Source organism: Choristoneura fumiferana, chromosome 9 (genome assembly GCF_025370935.1).
Source record: "Choristoneura fumiferana chromosome 9, NRCan_CFum_1, whole genome shotgun sequence".
NCBI classification, from domain to species: domain Eukaryota; kingdom Metazoa; phylum Arthropoda; class Insecta; order Lepidoptera; family Tortricidae; genus Choristoneura; species Choristoneura fumiferana.
This window is the reverse complement of record NC_133480.1, coordinates 13,802,049-13,824,597: the sequence shown is the minus strand read 5'-3', so window position 1 is coordinate 13,824,597 and position 22,549 is coordinate 13,802,049. Positions and strand designations below refer to the sequence as shown.

General features: G+C 36.0%; 4 protein-coding genes across 11 annotated transcripts in view; 3 read left to right on the top strand and 1 right to left on the bottom strand.

Moving 5' to 3' along the window:
* Positions 1-39: 39 nt before the first annotated feature.
* LOC141431361 (phosphoglycerate mutase 2-like) lies at positions 40-7,948 on the top strand. The gene is made up of 5 exons (XM_074092526.1): positions 40-259; positions 328-560; positions 2,719-2,910; positions 4,213-4,285; positions 6,834-7,948. Exons 1-5 carry the CDS (start codon positions 157-159, stop codon positions 6,998-7,000), a joined length of 768 nt encoding a protein of 255 aa, XP_073948627.1. The 5' UTR covers positions 40-156; the 3' UTR covers positions 7,001-7,948.
* A 137-nt stretch (positions 7,949-8,085) lies between these two features.
* Positions 8,086-22,549, bottom strand: part of LOC141431360 (protein lethal(2)k10201-like) — a 24,262-nt gene continuing 9,798 nt past the window's right edge. Inside the window, exons 2-6 of one of the 8 annotated variants that reach the window (XM_074092518.1) lie at positions 13,106-13,195; positions 12,134-12,291; positions 10,065-10,157; positions 8,920-9,025; positions 8,086-8,495 (exon numbers count right to left, since the gene is read on the bottom strand). In XM_074092518.1, coding sequence (XP_073948619.1) covers positions 8,154-8,495; positions 8,920-9,025; positions 10,065-10,157; positions 12,134-12,291; positions 13,106-13,195 — 789 coding nt within the window. In that variant the 3' untranslated portion in view covers positions 8,086-8,153. Of the gene's footprint in view, positions 8,496-8,919; positions 9,026-10,064; positions 10,158-12,133; positions 12,292-12,383; positions 13,010-13,105; positions 13,945-14,028; positions 14,160-15,229; positions 15,323-15,838; positions 15,947-15,982; positions 16,079-22,549 lie in introns of those variants that run through there. The other 7 variants (XM_074092519.1, XM_074092521.1, XM_074092522.1 and 4 more) reach the window with 7 other exon arrangements.
* Positions 15,370-22,549, top strand: part of NTPase (ectonucleoside triphosphate diphosphohydrolase NTPase) — a 37,126-nt gene continuing 29,946 nt past the window's right edge. The window contains exon 1 of the mRNA XM_074092515.1: positions 15,370-15,583. Within this exon, the coding sequence (XP_073948616.1) occupies positions 15,560-15,583 (24 nt within the window). The 5' untranslated portion in view covers positions 15,370-15,559. The remainder of the gene's footprint in view (positions 15,584-22,549) is intronic.
* On the top strand, positions 16,934-18,922 carry LOC141431359 (uncharacterized). The gene is made up of 2 exons (XM_074092516.1): positions 16,934-17,113; positions 17,191-18,922. Exon 2 carries the CDS (start codon positions 17,297-17,299, stop codon positions 18,431-18,433), a length of 1,137 nt encoding a protein of 378 aa, XP_073948617.1. The 5' UTR covers positions 16,934-17,113; positions 17,191-17,296; the 3' UTR covers positions 18,434-18,922.

Here is a 22,549-nt window from a genome sequence, read left to right as displayed (position 1 = left end):
TTACGCGTTTGGTTGACATTATCGTAACTATGGTATCGTAAGTCGAATGTCTGGATTTAAAAAAAAATACTAAGGTCAAAGAGAGGTTATTGGTGTCAAGTCAAACGGACAGATTCTGAGATTGGAGATTTGACCGGTCAAAAAATATCAAAAACTATGCCTGGAAAATACAAAATTGTTATGATTCGCCACGGCGAAAGCGAATGGAATCAAAAGAATCTGTTCTGCGGCTGGTTCGACGCCGATTTGAGTGACAAGGGTGAGTACTTGTTCTTGGAAAATTGTGTTACTTCTCTTCGTGTTTGAATTGATTAGATAATATCGTAGGTCGCGAGGAGGCGGTGGCAGCCGGTAAAGCCCTGAAGGCGGAAGGTTATACATTCGACGTTGCCCATACCTCGGTACTGAAGCGAGCGCAGATCACTTTGAACTCTGTCTTGAAGGAGATTGGACAAACTGACTTACCCACCAACAAGACTTGGAGGTTGAACGAGAGACACTACGGTGGGCTCACAGGGCTCAACAAGGCAGAGACAGCGGCTAAATATGGAGAAGCTCAGGTATACAGGCACTTCAACAGCCCGAAAAACGCATTTCCGTTTGAGTTGCAAAGTTTTCGAGGAGAAATCACCTTGTCTCCAAGATTTAGCCAAATCTTAATACTCGTACCACACTTTTAGAAGCATGAATTATCCCAACTACTTTTATGCATCACAACTTTGCAATATGGTTGAAATAGGTATATCTTTTTCTAATATTGAGCTAAATGCACATGCAGGTTTTCCCTAATGTCAAGTTAAACCATCATATTTTTTTTAATACTGACTTATCTTTGTTTTCATTCAAAAAATGTAATTCGGATTTGCATTATCATAAGGATGAAGAAGAAAAGTTAAAATATGTGGTACATTAAATATTATCACAGGGCAGGGTGCTTATTTTATGTATTTTTTTATTGCCTTTAATTAAAAAAAGATATTACATTATTTAACTAATAATTGTTACCAGTCTGTTGCCCTATTGCCTATTTCTGGCTGACGTTGCCATTTAGCACCAGTATAGTCTTCCTTTCCTTCCTCAGTGCATCCTTTTGCAGTTAGTACAGTCACGTCTAAAAGTATGTATACACAAAAAAATTTGAAAAATATGTAGCCACACATTTTCATCATAAATATGTATCTATTACTGACACCAAAAAATTGTATTCATTAAACTGTTTCAGTATTATGTAATCACAAAATGCTTCAGAAAGTTGCATACTTAAATAAATTCCATTTAAATGTATCCACCTCGTAGGCAAAAATAAGTATTCATGAATGGGTTCCATATACATATAACCACACCAATTTGGCAAATATTTGTATACGCCGTTTGATTCATAAATATGTATCCAGACTGCAACAACAAACCTTGTCTGACTGGCATAGAATCGTAAGTTGTATATTTAACTGATTTGACAATTCACGAAAACAGTGCGGACTTGTCACTGCATACGTCTATCTCACGATTATTCTATGACGCACTTGACAGTCCTTAGATTGAATTGACTTGTAAATATTATTGAGTATTTCAGTTTAGGGTCATTCTCAGAAAGGTGCACTAAGCATTTTTTTGTTTTTATTTTAATTATATTGTTAATTGTTAGTGGTAGAGCCGCACTGTAGCCAGTTCTTGGTTAAAGATTGCAAATTATAGATGCTTCAGTGGATCTGTCCTCAGTGGATGACCCGCACAACTTGATCGCTTTGGCTTAGTCGATATAAATGACCACTCTGGACGTTTCCAAGTATTTGGTGATCTTGATGGTATATAAAAAATTAAATATATCCATACCAAATTTCATCCAGCTCACTCCAGTCAGTTCATCCCCCATTTTCTCCCCTTAAGGGTTGCTTTTGGAGATAAAAACTAAGTACCCTATGTTCAGCCCCTTGACAGTCGAAACCAGTCGGTTTCGACGTGATACCGGAACAGACAGAGTTACTTTCAATTCATCACTCCATAGTATAAAACAAAGTCGCTTTTTTTGTCTGTACGCTTAGATCTTTCAAACTACGCAACGGATTTTGATGCGGTTTCACAAATAAATAGTGTGATTCACGGTGTCTATGTATACCGTAACCGTGTTGTGCCGGAACGGGTCACCAGTATATAATATTATTGTAATGGAGTATGGATTCGTAGTATGTATGTCCCTGCCCGCATGCAGGTTACAAAAGAGACAGACATGTAATCTTAACAAAACAGTAATTCTTCAAAACGAATCAAAATATCAAATCGTGTTTACATATTTATGAATCAAACGGCGTATACAAATATTTGCCAAATTGGTGTGGTTATATGTATATGGAACCCATTCATGTATACTTATTTTTGCCCACGAGGTGGATACATTTAAATGGAATTTATTTAAGTATGCAACTTTCTGAAGCATTTTGTGATTACATAATACTGAAAAAGTTTAATGAATACAATTTTTTGGTGTCAGTAATAGATAAATATTTTTGATACAATGTATGACTACATATTTATGCAACCTTGTTTTTGTATACATATTTTTAGACGTGACTGTACATACATTTCAATAGGTAACTCTAATCCAAAATATCACAACTGTACATTATTCTGGTATAAGAAATCAAAGGTTGTAAAAGCACCATTCGACTTTTACAGCAAAACTCATGACTCCAATTTCTCACCCGCATTTAATTCATTCAGGTCCAAATTTGGCGCAGAAGCTTTGATGTGCCTCCCCCACCAATGGAGAAAGATCACCCATACTACGAGACCATTGTGAATGACCCCCGTTATGCTGGGGACCCAAAGCCCGAAGAGTTCCCCATGTTTGAGAGCTTGAAGCTCACTATTGAGCGCACACTGCCATATTGGAATGATGTCATTGTGCCCCAGGTGAGATCATAGGCTTATATAGAAGGGGGGCCCGGTTGGCTGTGCCCACCCCAGTATGGTCTAGTGCCCACCCCAGGTTAAATTAATTTCTATGATATACTGGGATTATGCAACATAGAACTAAATTAGGTTTTCATTTTCAAATTTAAATAATATATCATGAGACATATCAATTGTCTTTTAGTCCTAAAGTAAGTGAAGCTGCTGTCATGGGTACCAACACTACCAACCAGGCAATGATACATATTTAAACAACCAAACATTGATATTTTTTATGTAATTGTGTACAATTGATATTCAAAATTAATTATTATTACTGTTAAAAGCTCAGATTATTATGCATTTGATCTCCAGATCAGGCATTCATAGTATAAAAAAGAATCCCATAGTCCGTTTTATTTCATTTTCTTTATTGGGGGCCATCCATAAAGTATGGCATACCAATTTTGGCCATTTTTTAGCACCATAGCCACAGTACAAAAAAGGAGCAGTACACCGTCTTCATACAAACGGCCGGAACGCTAGTTACACGTACGCGCCACGAGTTCTCAGCATACTTTCGGCAACCATCAGTCGCGAGTGCTCGCTCCGCGGTTACATAGACTCACGTGCATTTATTACGTACCTACCTTAACATGTCACAACGATATTTAAACAGTATTGTTTGGTGTAAGGATGTTTAAATTCATCTAATATAACAGAATAAAAACGTATCTATTGAAGTTTTTATCAGAATGCGAATTTTTTTACTCTTAAATTCAACAATAATGCTTTTCGCACATTCCAGAAGAGGCGCAAATACTTCTCCGTAGCTAATTTGTAGGTAACAAATATACGTAGTGATGAAGCCAAATAAAACTGTTTAAAACATAATACGTTTTGTGTATTAAAATAACGTAAAATGCATTTTTGTTAGGATTTTTGTTAAACACTCCTTATAGTCCATCTTTAAATTTCTCCTAACCTAATTTAAATTTCATGTGTCATTATCAAATCAATACATGACTGAAGAGTGACAGTTAGTAGAGTAGGCAGCCCTATGGCGCGTTTGTGTTACGAGCCAGCATAGGTAATTATAATTATAAGGATGCTGCAGAGACGGAATACTGCTCCTTTTTTATACTGTGCCATAGCACCCTCCTCCCCCCCATGTCATACGTATTGCTATGAGCCTATGACTATGAAATATGCAATTATTTTGTTCCTGTGTGTCACAAACCGCATGACTGCCATGACCCCCCCTGCCTAAATGCAATAAAAATTATTGAGCTCAGTTCTGAAAAGTAATTTATTTGGTTACAGATTAAGGAAGGCAAGAGGATTATCATCGCTGCCCACGGAAACAGTCTCAGAGGCATTGTCAAGCATTTAGATGGTGAGTAGTGGAACCTGAACACATTGAGGGTTGGTGAGGGTACTTTGAACCAGTTTTGTGCGGTCCGTTTGACAACTTGGCATTTGTTTCACATTCAAATTCAAATTTTAGAAAAGGCGACTCCTATAATTTTTTGTTGATTAGCATATGCACCAAAAAAATAACCTATAGTTTTTATTTTATTTTTGGAAAGAATAGGATATTTTAAGATATCATTTTCATCGATTTTGAATTTGGATGAGTATTTAATTTTTTAGGTTTTTTGTTACGAAATACGCTGGATGACGTCACAGTGAGACAGCCACGTTCCATTGCCTAGAAAAAATCAGATCATACATAACATAATCTGTGGCATTACAATGTGCCAATAATACAAGTAGGGTTTAGGGTCCTAAATGAACCATGACAAATAATTTTATTTATTTCTCTTCTTTTAGCTTCGATAATTCCTATGTTTGTTTAGTGGTGTGATAGTAAATAGATATTTTTTATTAAAATCTGATATTTAAATTCTTTTATATTTACTTGTAACGTAATTTTATAATTTAATTTGTAAAAATACATTGGAAATACCTACTCATATACATTTCGAACTTTACGATAAATGACAACTGTTTAAAGCCTGGTGCGCATCGTGTGATTAAAGTTCTATCTTTGTCACTCTTGGCTATTATAAGCAGGACAGCAACATTTCAAAATGGCCAATTTGCTTTAGAGGGTAGACCTCTTGTAGACCTGCTTTATAACTGCCTTTGTGACGGGACACTGCAGGGGTCAAATGAAGGTCATTACTTAAATTTTGTTTATTCAATTCAGTTTATCATATTTTTGGAATCTGACTTCTGAAAACGCTTCACAAAGCCTATTTCTCCAAACGGTTTTCGATTTATTATACGTTGTCAAAAGTTGTGACATCTCAATTAATTTGTCAGCTTTTGGTGGGATAACTTAACTATGGGTAACTATCTACATTAAAGACACACTTAGGATTCAACCACTATTGGACCAATAACGGAATACCTGACCTGATGGGTTACATAAATATATGACAGCTCACTATTTATTTCACATTTGAAATTGGCTTAATTTTTAACAGACTTCAAAAAAGGAGGAGTTTCTATGTTCGATTGTATATTTACTTTAAAGCAGCGTTTCCACCAGAGATGTGCGAGGATGTGTTGCGAGGAATATGTTTTTCATCAACCAATAGAAACGCTTCATTTACCTCGCCTCGCTCCGCTTAGCTGTTTCTATCAGAGATGTGCTGTGCGAGGATGTGTAAATGAAGCATGTCTATTGGTTACTAGCTTTTGCCCGCGACTTCGTCCGCGTGGAATAGTAACTTTGGGAAGTATTTAATTTATTTAAGATACCTATTTTGCCAAAAATAGCACATAGAAACTTCTACTAGGTAGTGCTGGCTATTACAAGCTAACATAAGGGCTAAACAAATAATAAAAACAGAAGGTGAAAAACTAGATAAAAATAATATTACTTATACATTCAACATTAGTATAAAAAATTATAACTATGTTTAGAAAGGACACAAAACCTTTAGTTTTCAATAAAGTTTTTGTTAAGTATTTGTTAAAAAAAAAATCGTATTTATTTTTACGGTTTCCTGGTAGAAGACAAAAAAAAATTTAATAATTTGTTTGTTTAAAGTGTTATTCAATATAAAGACACGTCAAGTCAATATTGCTTGCTTTCTTTCTAATGCTAAAATAAACGTGTATGGTCGAAAGTTATCTTCATCCAACTATTATCACATTATTTAAGTTGTTACTCTCGCTAAAACTGCAGGATTTATTTACAGGATTAAATTTGGTGTCTGGTTTTTCAGGGCTAAAATATTGTTTAAAAACAAAACAAAAAGAAAGAACGAAATATTTATTTGGACAAAATTAAACACTAAGGGGCTGTTTCACCATCCATTGATTAATTTTATTTGACGGATAAATGTGACATTATCCCTCAGATAAATTTAATCAATGGATGGTGAAACAGAGGGTAAAAGTACAGTAAGTATTTAAAGTAAATGAAACATTAGCAGCCATGAAAAGTAAAACATGAAGTAAATAAAATACATTATTTTATGTAGAGTTGAACAAACTGAATCGTGTAGCAGGGTTCTTTGCTCACCCGCGACCTAGTAGCAGTAGTAGGTCGCGGGTGAGCAAAGAAATTGATTTAGTTAATTGATATGGACCTCTGCAAAGTAACGTCTGATTCAATAAATTACTTTTGTGCTACTAATGTCATGTTGACATCCCATACTTTTGTTAAGGAAATCATAGGTAAATGATTATTAAAAGGTTCCCCTCTGGTACATAAATCAGTTGGTTCGACTGTATAGTAGTGCCCTAAACCACTACTATTATCTACCGTCAACTACCGTCATCTGTGTATACCTCGTACTGTTCTCGTACATATACAGGCCTCTTTAAACGAGAGGGTTTGGGCTATTCGTCCCACTCGGGCCTAGAGCGTATGACGTCAACTATCCAGCTGTCGATAACATTTATGAAGCTATGTTTCCTTGGACCAGGTCTGAGCGACGCAGCCATTATGGAGCTGAACCTGCCGACCGGCATTCCTTTCGTCTACGAACTGGATGAGGACATGAAGCCAACTGACTCCATGCAGTTCCTCGGCGACGAGGAGACTGTCAAGAAGGCAATGGCTGCTGTCGCCGCTCAAGGGAAGGCCAAGTAAAAGGAGTTAGACAGAGATGTATAATGACTAAGAACGGAACCTGACGTCAATAGGACAATCGTAAGTTTTATGGGGTTATACCACTTCGTCTAAAAAGCAACTGGTTCTGTTCTATTTGTGTTGGAAACTTTAAAAAACTGTTGGGTTAAGTTAGAGTTGCGTCAAGGCAACAAGCGAAGCGCCTCAGCCACGTAGAATAGGAGCTCCGCGAAGTGGAGCTCTGCCGAGGGTAATAGAAGTAACAATGAACGGAGACCGACTAGACATTCCGGAAACTTATTAGACCACTTGGTACTATATACCAGCTGCTTTTTAGGTGGGGTGATAACTATTCCGTTTTATATTGCAATGTTATAAATAAAACTGGTTCATAATAATATTATGCGATAGACACAGTTCCGCTCGTATGTCATTATTCTTATGGTAAAAAATTACTGGCTGCTCTACTCGTACGTTTTATTAAAAAAATAATTTTGACAGGAACGAGTTTTTTAATGTTAGCCAGTCGATTTTTTTATGAGTTTGTACATTGAATATGGTGTAAGGCAATATTCGACTAGAAAGAAAGTCATTTAAATAAAATGTTAAAAAAAAATACATTATATTAGCACGATTTATTCATGTCGTGCAGTTGTAAATTGTAATGCAATAAAACTTTGAGTATGATTTTTAGAGATCATAAAACATTTATTATCTTTCTAAAAAACAATTGGTGTTGAATGTTTAAATGAGTAGGAATCTCGAATAGTTTGCCGTTGCACTGGCAAAATTGAGAAAAAAAAACCTAGGTGTGTTACGCCCTGAATTTAATGTCACCGTTATCACTCAATATATGCAAGTCATATAACAAAGTTGAAGACGTAGGTAGTAAATAAGCTTACATTTATTTATTTAATAGTAATATAATATCATTGTGAAAGTAAATAAATTGTTATCAGATTTAACCAACTAGTAGTATTTATTTCAATTTAATATTGTAGTTTCAACACTTACATTACCTTATAAACTAAAGATAAGTCTAAAAGAAAACTAAATGAAACAAAAATGCAAAAAATAAAAAATAAAAAAAATAAATAAAAAAAAAAACACTAAACCTAACACACACTAAAATCTAAAGCTAAAACACAATAAGTACTACAATTTAATTGTTTTATTATGTTGGTAAACTGCTTTTTAAATCGTTTACAACCTCATCCATGTTGACATCTGTTGCAGAGCTTGAATTTTCTTTATCTGTGGTGAATTTTTTCCCGGTATATTTTGCAAAGGTTTTATGTTTTGTATTATTGAAATAAAATTGTTTTTGTTCCGGGACTCCATCAAGATCCATCAAATTTTCTTCAGTTTGTTTCTTATTTTTGTTTTTTGCCTTCTTGGGTTTCGGTTTGTGATCGAATCTGAAATCTTTTGGCATTTTATGTGCATCGACGCAGTGCTGTAATCTCTCTTTGGCGTTCATAAATTTTTCTTTGCATTCTTCTATGTAACAGCAATACTGGAAATAAAGATAATTTTAAATATTTAAAACGCTGAGTAAATGCAACATATTTATGACGAAGAAAAAAAAACAATCGTATGTAAATAATTTACTGAATTAGGCGTTAGGTACTTTGCGAAGGTGCAAACTAATTACTTTGCTCGCCTGCGACCTTATGAATGATAGCTATGTCTATGGAACAAATGTGTGCTCATGCAGCTCCTCCACCTCCACACTATAAGAACACAAATCACAAACCCAACTATCACCCAGAGTTCATCCTCAGAGCAACACCATCTGGTAACATGGTGAACGGTGGAGGAGCTGCATGAACACACATTTGTTGCATAGACAGCTATCATAAGGTCGCGGGAAGTAATTGTTTGTAGTTCTATCATATTCAATGTTTACGTTAAAAAACGGATTAAAATACAAAACTTACGGAAGGTTTTCTCGTCGCTAGAACAGCGAAGAAGGAATCATGTTGTTCTTGTAGATGCAGGTCTAACAAGTGCGGTGATGGCAGCACCTTCTTACATTGGCTGCAACTGCACAGAAAAAGATCGGATTGAAGTGAAGGATTAGTGATATTAAAACTTGAAGGATTACCTACATAAATTACTTTCTCTGTCCAGTCGCGCTGCAAATGGCAGATTTTTAAAATGGCGTCTATTAATACCACTCGGAAAGTAGTCGAATAGAAAGTGAAAAAAAAAGTACGAATTTTAAGTATGTATTTAATTACAATATAAGTAGGTAAAGTAATTATTATTAAAGGATTTGTTGATTCATTGTATCTACTGTGTGGTTTTCAATAAAGAATCTATATTATTGAAATTTATGCGGTAATTTTGTAGAAATTCACCACAGATTTTTACCAATTTAGAGTGGTATCATGTATCATCCGCCACGGAGCACGAGAGTGGCTGCGGTAGACAGAGAAGCTTAAAGTGGCCTAAACGTCTTTTGAGAGAGTGAGTCTTTGTGCTGTTTATTCTGTGCCAGGCAGCCAGGACTACCTATAGGAATATTGATAAACTAGACAACATAAGCCGTGGTGGCCTAGTGTCGTTCGAAAAATTGATGTGGTTTTTGAGCTCCACGGAGCACACTGAGAGTGGCTGCGGTAGACAGAGAAGCTTAAAGTGGCCTAAACGTCTTTTGAGAGAGTGAGTCTTTGTGCTGTTTATTCTGTGCCAGGACCAGCCAGGACTACCTAATTATAGATAGGAATATTGATAAACTAGACAGGGTATAAGCCGTGGTGGCCTAGTGGTTTGACCTATCGCCTCTCAAGAGGGGTCGTGGGTTCAAACCCCGGCTCGCACCTCTGAGTTTTTCGAAATTCATGTGCGGAATTACATTGAAATTACCACGAGCTTTGCAGTGAGGAACATCATGAGGAAACCTCCACTATCATGCGAAGCAATTCAATGGTGCGTGTGAAGTTCCCAATCCGCACTGGGCCCGCGTGGGAACTATGGCCCAAGCCCTCTTGTTCTGAGAGGAGGCCTGTGCCCAGCAGTGGGACGTATATAGGCTGGGATGGTAGACAGGGACTATACAGAAATTATGCCACACATTTACCTGTATCTGTGAGAAGAGTTGTAGTGGCTCTCGAACTCCAAGAGGGAGTCCGCCGTGAATCCACAGCCAGGTATATTGCACGTGGAAGATATCCTGAAAACAAGATTTTCCTTGTTACATTAAACATTAGGTCGTCATCACCTACAGTTATCTATAAGGATACTCTTGGCGCGGGCGCACGCCTGCGGACGCGGATACAGCCCTATACTACGAAGCGCAAAATTCGAAGTTCGCATCATGCCATCCCGCTGACACTTATATTATTTAATACGAGAGTGAGAGGGACGGTAACAATGAACTTCGATTCCCGAATTTCGGTGAGCCCCCCAGGTACAATCCGTTGCGTGCAGTTAGCGCTGCTCATTAATATTTTGCAATAGGCGTTCGTTCGCCGCTCCGTGCAAACTGCGTCAGTTAGCGTAGGTCCTAAGCCATCAGTCATCCTTTCACAAGATTTTGTAACACAACGCTTAAGCCAGTCAAGAGTTTAAGACTAGGTGAGCTCTTAAGCACCACGCACTACATCAGATTCTAATTCGATCCGAAATCGCGAACATACGGAAGTAGTCTAAGAACTATTTGTACAGTCGAGGAAACGCATACCAGAGTCCAGAGGCCGTATTGCCTATGCCTAACGTTTTATAAAATACTAGCTTTTACCCGCGGTTTCGTCCGTGTGAAATTCGGTTATCGCGCGTTGTTCCCTCGGGAACTGCATTTTAAAGTAACCTATGTCACTCTCTGGCCCATAAACTATCTCTATGGCAAAAATCACGTCGATACGTCGCTCCGTTTTTACGTGAAAGATGGACATGGATAGGTAGTTGTAGTTTGAAACCGCTTTATTGAAAGAAAGAAAATATTTATTCGTGACAAACATGAGAACAATGGATAAAAGAAATAAAAAGAGAAAAAAATAAAATAAGTATATTGCGGCCGGTAACTCGTTATGCGACCCGCGGAGCGATGAACATTTTCTGTGTTCATTGCTTGTACTATTGGGTAACCATAGTTCGTGTAGCGTGGCGATTGCGCAATGAATAGGGAACATTTTGGCCATGCCGCTGCCCGCTGGCACTCCACTTCGCACCTTGTTAAAGGTCTCTACCACTACGCCGTACCGTATCATATCATGACCGGCCCGTAATAGGACCGTGTCAAGCAAAAATATATTCTTTGTACTGAAAAGTATGAGATGCCCACTAGCACGTTTCGTAACCAACCGACGCCGCCGCGTGCCTCGCCCAATGCATCAAAAACGGTACCGAAACGCTTCTTATGGGTACATGACACGCCGTTGACATGTTCAAACTCAAACTCACAACATTTATTGACAACAAAAGGTACATCACAACAAAAACACAGTAAAAGCATAAAATAGGACATGTTGTAGTGCGTGTCGCGTTACATTCCGTGCCTAATACGTTCCTTTTAGTGACGAACGAATATTCGCATATTTTTGCATATTCGCATTCGCAAAATTTCTGCGAATGTTTTGCGAATATGAATATCAGAAAAAAATACAATTATTAGATAATAGATAGGTTAATAAAATCAAAATACATTCATTTCTTATGTTTTTTATACAAAATCATCATCATCCCAGCCTATATACGTCTCACTGCTGGGCACAGGCCTCCTCTCAGAACAAGAGGGCTTGGGCCATAGTTCCCACGCGGGCCCAGTGCGGATTGGGAACACAAAAAAATAACTTAATCTCGTAATCACATAATCAGTCTTCACTTAATGATTTGGTATTATTTATTTATTTACTTTGCTAAACTGGGTAATTCTCGGAACAAAGTACAACCAACCGGAACGCACTTCGTTCGAACGAGACTGCCATAGACAATTTGGCGCAAAAACGAAAAACTGAATATTCGCATTCGCATTCGCGAATGTCGGTATCAGATATTCGCATTCGCATCCGCGAATGTTCAAAAAATGACATTCGTTACATCACTAGTCCCTGTTACGGTCATGGTATGATATACGATGTAGTGAGTAGAGCTTAAGGAGCGTGATTTATTCCTAAGATGTCTATGATGATGAATGTCCTGCGAACCTACACTTCATGGCACAGTTCCTCGTCATCCAAGTCCCGTACACCAAGCCTCGGCAAGGCTGGGTCGGTCTTGAACAATACATCGTTCAGCTTGCGGCGCCCGCAACCGAACTGACGCAGCATCTCCGGCGAGATCAGTCTTTCTACTTCCATTTTAGCAGCCTGGAAATAAAAAAATAATAATTTAATAAGATAGGTAGGTAGCTATTTGGAATTTGGATCGTCATACACTCATAGTGTATACATTTCATTACCTATAATATAAGTATATAAGTATATCGGTAAGTCCTATCGTATATAAAATATCTCAAAATGAAACTGGAATATCGTCCTCTCCAGTTTTGTCCAAATAAATGAATATCCTTGCAGTTTTACTAAGTTAGAGCTGATTTTATTCCATAGTATTAGCTATCTGCATACCGAATTCAATCCAAATCCATCAAGCCGTTTTAGCGTGAAAGAGCAACAAACGCATGCACATTATTGCACATTTGCCAATTTCGTGTTATTATATTGGTAGGGTTTTAAGGTACAGATGTAGGGTACAGTCAAGGGCAAAGATATCGACACGGCCAAAGTTACAAAAATATGTATACAAGACTTTAAGCACTTATTAAAGTACTTATATACCTATTTGCACTTGACCGTACTACCTATCTGTCTGTTTTGTGACCGTACAAATGTACCTTTTTGATTGATTCTACCAATATTGTAACTACAAAAGTTTGTGGATGCGTATTGTGTATGTGTGGTTAGTTTGCATTACAGTAGGTACATCAGATGTTAGAACCAGATTATCCACGAGTCCCCGACCTGCTACCAGCTAGTACTCGGCTATTTTGGCCATATCGGTCGAAGGGAGTCGGACAACCTCGAGAAACTGATTGTTCTAGGCAAGATAGAGGGGAAAAGGCCTAGAGGACGGTCACCAACCCGATGATCGAAGCAAATTAAGGCGATCACGGTGCTCACTCACTTTGCCTGCTGCAACAGGCCGAGAACAGAGGAGTGTCGAGTGGAAGCAGTTTGACAACGTTCCGTAAATGCTTATCAAGACGGGCACCACCTTTAGAAATGAAGAACACGACGAAAAAGAAGTAGGGGTAGGTACAACAGAATTAGAATGTAGTCGCTTTAAAGAAAAAGAAAACGATCTTCTGTATTACTTATTCTGTACTTCTTTCGTTCGAGTTCCGAACGACACCTAAACCTATACATACGCTGCTACGCTTTTACAGCTGTCAGCTTTAGAAAAAAAGTTGCACCATTAAAAACAAGCAAGGCTTAGTTACCTACCTACTTGAATTTAACGATATTAACTGTAGTTATTAGCTACGATTGATAAATATTACATCATGGTAGTTAATTTATCGTAAGTTAATTTATCTTATCAGTAAATAGCAATTCAAATGGCATTGATAAATTAAACTGAACTAATTTTAAAGAGGCATTAAGCGAGTACGACCAGTCAATTAACTCTTTCGATTTGTAATGCTGTTGAGTTCAGGCTCTTATATTACGAAGTGCAAAACTCGAACTTCGTAAATTGCCGTCCCGCTGACGCTTAGTTCATTTAATACGCGAGTGAAAGGGACAGTGCTATACGAACTTCGATTTTCGAGTTTCGTAGTAGCCCCTCTGGCCCTATATTACGAAGTGCAAAACTCAAACTTCGTATGTTGCCGTCCCTCTTAGGACGCTTGTCATTTAATTTAATTTAATGGCGCGAGTGACAGGGACGGTGCGGTAGGATACGAACTTCGATTTTCGAATTTCGTAGTACTTAGTAGCCCTGCAGTTTTGCACTTCGTAGTATAGGGCCGTGCCAAGTTCGAACTTCGTATCATGCCGTCCCGCTAACGCTAATATTATTTAATACGAGAGAGAACGGTACGTTACCGAACTTCGATTTTGGTAGTTAGCAGCCTCCTGTAACTGTGATATGCTGATTTTCCCGCGAGCGGCGCGCTCGCGACGAAAGCTTACTCGCTCGCAGCGAACTCGCTCCGCGCTCGCCAGTTCGCCACGCTTTCAACTCTCCCGCAAATCGCAAGTTTGTGTGATAAGGACCTTAGAAAAATGATTGCAACTATTTGCAACGCAATGTGTAGGTACTATTAGCATGCTTGCTTAGGAGATGAGCCATGCCTTAAAACTGTCGCAACTTCTAACTTAGTTACTTACCAGACTTAGGATCAGACATATTATTACCCTGGCAACCCTGGCAACAAGCTGCACTAAAAAGTTGTTTCACCGTCACGCCCGTAATAAGACTTTGAAAGCCATACTTAAAATTAAAAACTTCACGCAACAGTGCGCCATCTAGTGAGCCAAAAAACGATAGCCCTCATTGACCTGAGCTACTGTCACATTATAATAGTACCTGGGCGACTGAGCTTTGCTCGGGCTGAAACTCGGTAACAAGCGTTATCCCATAGATAGGACCAAGGTAGATCGATTTTTCATACCCTAAAACCCCTACATACCTAGCAAATTTCATCGAAATCGTTGAAGCCGTTACCGAGATCCCCGAAATATATACAATACATATATACAAGAATTGCTCGTTTAAGGTAACCTATTAATTAGATAGATTGCGCAGAAATGACGGCCAGCGCTACACTTACGCTTTGTGAAATTGATTATGAAAAGGTACCACCATGGTACGTGATTTTAGGATTAGGAAGGGACTATTATGAGGTAGAGTAATTTCATCTCCCTCCTAAACTCCTCCGTAAACGCAGCATAGGTATTTTGTCAAGGTCAGTCAAGGTCGTTCTATCTAATGGCCAGCTGACTATTAACTTGTATGAATGACAAACTAAAATTGTACTATTGCTTATTCTGTGCTACAAGTAAAACAATTAACTTCACTGATACGTTTAAGAATCGTTAGTTTTTTCAAGCGGGTAAGAGGGTAATTTTATTGTTACCTATACAAACACAACCCAGCCAGTAGGTACTTACTTCCTTATTATTATTTATTAGGAGTATATATCTACATCATAACAGGTAGGTAGCTAACTAAAAAAATTACGATTTGATTCGTCATTATTATTCCATCTATATGTACCTACCATACTCCTAAATACTTACTTACCGGTATCAGTACCAGTCACAGTAGGTATTAGACATTATAGAGTAGATAACATTATCAAATTTGATCACTTACGATCACTTTCACAACAGAGACCGGCATTGCCATCACTACCTATTCAGACGAGACTTACTGACGATAATAAAAATACATTTATTAACCGCGAATCATCGTGACACGACAATACCTCAGCTAGTTAAAGTACCATTTCCTTGACACAGAACATAATAATATCATTCATTAGCAGATTTGTGTAGCGACGAGTGCTAAGTAGATTTTTTGGGAAATAGTTTGTCTATTATCCAAATAAGTTAAATAATAACTGTTTTAACAATGACGGAAGTAAGGAGACGTAAGGTAAGTTCATTACTTTTATCAGTTTAGTCAGTTTTTTTAACTTTTTAAGTTTAAGCAGAAAGGAAAGGATGTAGAGTTGTTTGATAGATACATTTCGTGCATTGAACTTGGAATAAATTAGCAGTCAACTAAATTCAATATTTGTAAATAGATTATGGTTATTCAGTATCTATATCTAATTTAAACCGTTTCACTGTTTCAACTGCTTTAGTTGGAATAAAAAATAGAAAAGAAAAGGAATGACAAGATTCTAACCTGTATATCTAAATAAGTAGATTGTTAATGCATGAATGACGTATTCACGTAGAACGGTTTTGATCATAGTTAATGTGTGCCAACTAGTTTTAGTCACGTTTTAATAATTTATTGTTATTTAAACATTTTACTATACTATTTTACACTAGTTACGTTGTGTTCACACGCTGCAGCACAACAAAGTCGCTTCCATACCATAGACAAACGAAATAAACCGTTAACTAGAAATACGCAATACGCCTTTAGAATAGAAATGTGCTTTTAATGTTTAAGTCATTTTTAAAATCGCTCAAACTTATTTCATATCCCTATCTGCAATAACTTTAGTCAATGTCAGTGAGTTCAATAAATTACAGACGTTCGCAGTGATGCCAACCCTACAGTTTTAATTTAACTGTAGATCTATAGTTTTATGGAAATTCTCTCAGTTTTTTTTAGTTTAGGCCTCGAAATTTACAGTGTTTTATTTAAGATGCTTGCGTCATCTATTTTATTTGCTACGTAGTCCGTAGCAGGGCCATTACGAAACTCAAAGTTCGTCTTGTGCGGTCCCTCTGACTCACTATTTAGTATCAAAGCGAGAGGGACGGTACGATAGGAACTTCGTGTTTCGAGTTTCGTAGTAGCCCATGCTGCTGCTCCAGTAAAATGTACTACTATCAGATAGACATGTAGTCGCAAGTCGATTTGGCGCCGAAAATTCTCCACATCGTTTAGTTTCTTGCCGGATTCTTCACAACAGAAGTTTTTCCGAACTGGTGGTAGATTTTTTGGACATTTATAAGTGCTTGTCATAGCCTAAATTTAATAAAAATATTTTGACTTTGACTTTGGTATTGTCATTATAATAGGCTATTTTCAAGGCAAGCTTCCTCAAAAAAAAATCGCTAGTCACATAGTCTGAAGTGCTGGATTAGCATAGCAAAATTAGTTTTTAGATAACGCTAATTTTGCTTGACGTAAGTATACTCTATTTATTAAACCAGGATACTAAAATGAACCTTCATGTGTTTATCTGTTTTTTACATCTCATAAATAGTGATATTCCACAACCGGTAATCACCGAAAAGTTTCGGTAAGTACCCATGTTATATATGTGTAAATGAGGTTCATAGCTCCTCATTTAACTTGTCTATGGCTGTGCTTTTGAAAGTTGTCAGTTGGATTTGAATTGAAAAGATATGTAAAACGTAATGACATACAAGATATTAAATAATTAATAATAAATAGAAGAATACGCGGAATATTAGCATTAAATGTTGTTTCTCCTTTCAGGTAAAGTGTTTAGTTGATTTTTTACATGACATAATATGTTTGTAATATTGTGGTTAATAAAAATGTTCTCCTTTCAGAGCAACACAATTTTGTTTCTGTTTCGTCGTTTCTGCATTAATTGAGAGCCTAATGTAATTATAACACATTATAAAACAACATTCCTACAGCTAATAAATAACAGCGATGGAGAAATTAAGGTTTGAATTCGTAGTTAAATCGGGTGAAGATCCGAAAACAAATGTAATCTGCATGGCTTCAATTACGGATGCTGATAAACGTGTCTTTTTAATCCCGGAAAAATTACAACCGGTAAGACTACATGATACGATTTTAGCAACACAAGGTTTCCAAAAAGTAAGAAACACTTTGCAAAGAAGACACGACAAGAGGCAAGTGTGGATTTCAGTGACACCAGAAATAAGCGAGAGTTACATGGATGAAGATGGAAATATGCAATTTCAGGGATATCTGTTGGAGGAGATTACACCAGAAACTCGGGAACAGACTCCGGCGGCTGGGATTTCAGGAGAGACATTGACAAAAATTTTGGAAAATATTTCCGGAATTAAAGATGTGTCAAAGCCTCAGAATATAAGAAGTCTGACTGAGAAATTCGTCATAGAAAAATTCGGCAGAAAAACGTCAAATGTGTGTCAATGGATAGTAACTTTTGAAACTGAATGTACCCGATTAGGAATAGACGAAGATTCGAAGAGGATTGAAGCTCTTAGGTTATTTTTAGAGGACTCGTGTCTTGACTGGTATAGTTCAATGCTTATAAAATATACAGTCAACTCGGAATGGTCGATGTGGACAAAAATATTTTGCGAAACTTATGCGGACAAAGGTTGGTCGCCAATCAGGTATGCTATGTCATTCAGATATATACAGGGATCGTTACTAGAATACGCGTTAAAAAAAGAACGTCTTTTATTAGAGATAAATAAAACTATGGACAAACCGACTCTGATAGATCTTATAGCTACAGGGTTGCCAAATTTTGTAGCTGACAAAATTGACAGGAAAAACTTGAAAGCAGCCGAAGATTTATTTAATAATCTCAGAGGTTTAGAACATTTGGTAGGTAAAAAGATTCCGGAAAAGAAAATTGTTGTCTTTGAAAATAAAACTAAAGAAAAAAACGAAAAATACCGGCCCTGCAGAATTTGTGAAAAGGAAAACAAAACAAATCGGTACCACCCTGAATCTTTGTGTTGGTTCAGGAACAAAAATAGTGACGGCATTAAACGAGATCAAATAAGAACTGTTAATAATTCTCAATTGGAGACAGAATTAAATGAAATAGATCCAAAAAACTAGAAATCCCGCCATTAATCAAAATTAAGTTATTGTTAAATGACACCTTGGATGTCTTTGGCGTTTATGATTCAGGATCAAATGTGTCTTTAATAAATTCAAAATTGTTGTCATTGAATGACGATTCGATTAAGAATAATATTAAAACTGCAGGTCTAAAAACGATTAATGGCGTAAAAAAGTCTATAGGTATAGTGACTTTAAAGATAAAAATCTTAAACATGGAACAGATAATAAATGTTTTCGTGATAGATGAGGAAAATTTTGACTACGATTTCTTGGTTGGATTAGATTGTATAAAAAAATTTCGCCTCACTCAAAACGAAAAATTGGAAGTTACACAAAATATTGATATTTTAAAAAATAAATATAATGAGAAGGTAGTATGTGCCGATTCTGGAATAATTCCTGACGTTTCAGGTAATAAAATAGAAGGGAAAATATATAATAACAATAAAGATGTGAGCAGCTTAGGAAAAACTGGAAATGACACCAAAATAAATACAAAATAAATTTTAATGAGCACATAGAGGTTGCCAACTTTAATATATTCATAAATCATCTCGACCATCAGCAACAATCTGAAATAGATGAATTAATTAGCAAATATACATCGCTTTTTGCAAAAGATAAATACGATATAGGTACTGTAAAGGACTATGAGGCACATGTGGATTTATTAATAGATAAATATTGCTGCAAAAGACCATATAGGTGTACTATTGAGGATAAGAAAGAAATAGAACAGCAAATATCAAAATTACTAGAAAAAAAGTTAATTGAAGAATCTTATAGTCCTTTCGCCGCACCAGTAACATTAGCCTACAAAAAAGAAGATGGAAGAAAATCGAGATTATGTATTGATTTTCGTGACTTAAATAAGATTGTTGTTCCTGAATCACAACCATTTCCACTAATTGAAGATTTAATGACCAAAACTAGGAATTGTAAATTCTTCACAACACTGGATATAAACTCAGCATTTTGGTCAATCCCTATGAAAATCGAGGACAGGAAAAAAACTGCATTTGTTACTCAAGAAGGACACTTTCAGTGGACATGTTTGCCGTTTGGTTTAAAGACTTCGCCGGCCATTTTTCAGAGGATATTAAGCAGCATTATAAGGAAACACGGCCTTTCCAATTTTACTGTTAATTACATAGACGATATTTTGATATTTTCTGAAACATTCGAAGAGCACATTAGACACTTATCGTTACTACTGGAAGCAATCTCAAAAGAAGGGTTTAGACTTAAATTCTCAAAATGTAACTTTGCTCAGAATTCGGTAAAATATTTAGGTCACATAATCGAAAATAATACAGTTACTCCGTTGAAAGATAATTTGACTGCTATAAAAGAATTTCCTACACCAAAAACACAAAAAAATGTTCGTCAGTTTTTGGGTAAAATAAATTTTTATGGGAAATATGTGCCAAATATATCTATTGTATTAAATCCTCTACACAATTTGCTAAGAAAGGGACAGCCATTTATTTGGTCGAAGGACTGTAAAGAATCTTTTGAGGCGATAAAAAGTCTATTATGTATGAAACCTATATTAGCAATCTACGATCCGGAACTGCCAATACATATTTATACCGATGCATCAATTCAAGGTATTGGGGCAGTTTTGAAACAACCACAGTCTAATGGAGAAGAAAAACCGTGTGCATATTTTTCGAGAAAATTGAACGATACACAGAAGAAGAAAAAAGCTATATATTTGGAGTGTCTAGCGATAAAAGAATCAGTAAAATACTGGCAATACTGGCTTATAGGGAAAAGGTTTACGGTTTTCTCTGATCATAAGCCATTAGAAAAAATGAACATTAAGGCTAGAACGGATGAAGAATTGGGAGACCTAACTTATTATCTATCTCAGTTCGACTTTGAGGTAATATATTCCCCAGGAAAATACAATTTAGAAGCTGATTGTTTGAGTAGGAATCCGGTGTTAGAACCAGGTGACAATCAAGATGAAAATTTGAAAATTATAAATTTTATTCAACTAAAAGATATAATAAGTGATCAAGAAAAAAATGAAGACATAAAAAATTATAAAGATAAGCTTAAACTAAAAAACAATATTTACTATAAAAATATAGGAAAAAAGGAAAAAATTGTCTTATCTGAAGAGTACTCTAAAAAACTCATAGAGAATGTACATTATTACTACTGCCATATAGGCATACAACAACTGGAAAAGAAAGTTAAACCATTTTATACATCGAGAAATTTGATGAACATTATCAAAAAAGTTTGTGACGATTGTGAAATTTGCATAAAAAACAAATCTAGAGGCAAATACAAATTTGGATTAATGTCACACTTGGGGCCCTGCTACTTATCCTTTTGAGATAATATCCATAGACACTATTGGTGGATTTGGCGGATCTCGTTCTACAAAGACATATTTACATCTACTAGTGGATCATTTCTCGAGATATGCCACTATTCTGACTTCTAAAACCCAAAGTTCAAATGATTTTATAAAGCTTGTTCAAAAAGTAATACAGGGAAATAAGGTTGGAATGATTCTATCCGATCAGTACCCGGGTATAAATTCACGTGAGTTCAAAACCTATTTAGATACAGAAAATATTCCAATTATCTTCACGGCAGTAAATGCTCCATTTTCGAATGGTTTAAATGAGAGGTTGAACCAGACGCTAGTTAATAAAATACGGTGCAAAATAAACGAAAAAGAGAATAAATTGGCTTGGACGACTATTGCACACGAATGCGTCCAAAAATATAATGAAACGGAACATACAGTGACAGGTTTTTCACCTAGGTATTTACTAGAAGGAAAAAACGTTGATATTTTACCGGATGAATTGAAAAAAGAACATACACATAATGATTTATTACGAGATAGACAAATAGCGTTCGAAAATAGTATAAAATCACACAATTATAATAAAAAACAATTTGACAAAAATAGAAAAAAATGTGTATTGAAAGTAGGAGATTTGGTTTACGTTGAAAATGGAAATCGGTTAAATAGGAAAAAACTTGATGAATTAAAAATTGGTCCTTATGAGATTGTGGAAAAATTGTCAAACTCGATTTACAGAATAAACACAGGGCATAAGAAACCTGAATCAAATCTTTTTCATGTTACAAAATTAGTACCAGTTTCAATAGTTTCATAAAAATATAGAAATAAATAGAATAAATGTTCTTAATGTGGGGGGGGGAGATGTAAATGAGGTTCATAGCTCCTCATTTAACTTGTCTATGGCTGTGCTTTTGAAAGTTGTCAGTTGGATTTGAATTGAAAAGATATGTAAAACGTAATGACATACAAGATATTAAATAATTAATAATAAATAGAAGAATACGCGGAATATTAGCATTAAATGTTGTTTCTCCTTTCAGGTAAAGTGTTTAGTTGATTTTTTACATGACATAATATGTTTGTAATATTGTGGTTAATAAAAATGTTCTCCTTTCAGAGCAACACAATTTTGTTTCTGTTTCGTCGTTTCTGCATTAATTGAGAGCCTAATGTAATTATAACACATTATATATGTATAAAATGTCGAGATATGAACGGTGGCTCTGTGACTTAGTCACACGTCACACACTTAAGACATTCTAAAAAAGGTAAAATGGGTCTAATGAAAATGCCACCGTTTAGGCGATATTTCGACTTTTTATATTTCATTTGATTTTAAGCAAGTTTTGCCTAAAAGCTCAATGCTTATGAAAACTAGAATATTGAATGCTTTAATTTTATTTTTGTCGCCATAAAATATTATGTTTTACCGATTAAATTGCAGTAATGTCGAAAACTGAAATCAGAGAGCAGTACTATTCGTATGCTGGTCACATTATTTTTACATTGACATTTCATACTGTCTGTTTAGTATCTTGGTTTAATAAATAGAGTAAGTATAGAATAAATGTATCTTTGAGACTTGACATGAATTCGATTTGTAGCATTCGAAGATGGCGTATGTAGACAATATCTAATTTTGCTATTTCTGTTTCTTTGGCTAGTTTAAGTATAATTTTGATAGTGTTTTATGCGGTGAACAGTGATCCCAAAATCCTATATTGCTCTCGTGTCTAACATTTTTTTAATGCGCAAGTGGTCTCCACGTGGTTTCT

What these genes read in the sequence shown, in the direction of transcription:
- LOC141431361 (XM_074092526.1), top strand. Translation starts at nt 157, where the DNA reads ATGCCTGGAAAATACAAAATTGTTATGATTCGCCACGGCGAAAGCGAA. An exon ending in CGCCGATTTGAGTGACAAGG is followed by an intron (nt 260 to 327) that starts GTGAGTACTTGT and finishes ATAATATCGTAG; the next exon opens with GTCGCGAGGAGGCGGTGGCA. An exon ending in ATGATGTCATTGTGCCCCAG is followed by an intron (nt 2,911 to 4,212) that starts GTGAGATCATAG and finishes ATTTGGTTACAG; the next exon opens with ATTAAGGAAGGCAAGAGGAT.
- LOC141431359 (XM_074092516.1), top strand. Translation starts at nt 17,297, where the DNA reads ATGGAGAAATTAAGGTTTGAATTCGTAGTTAAATCGGGTGAAGATCCG.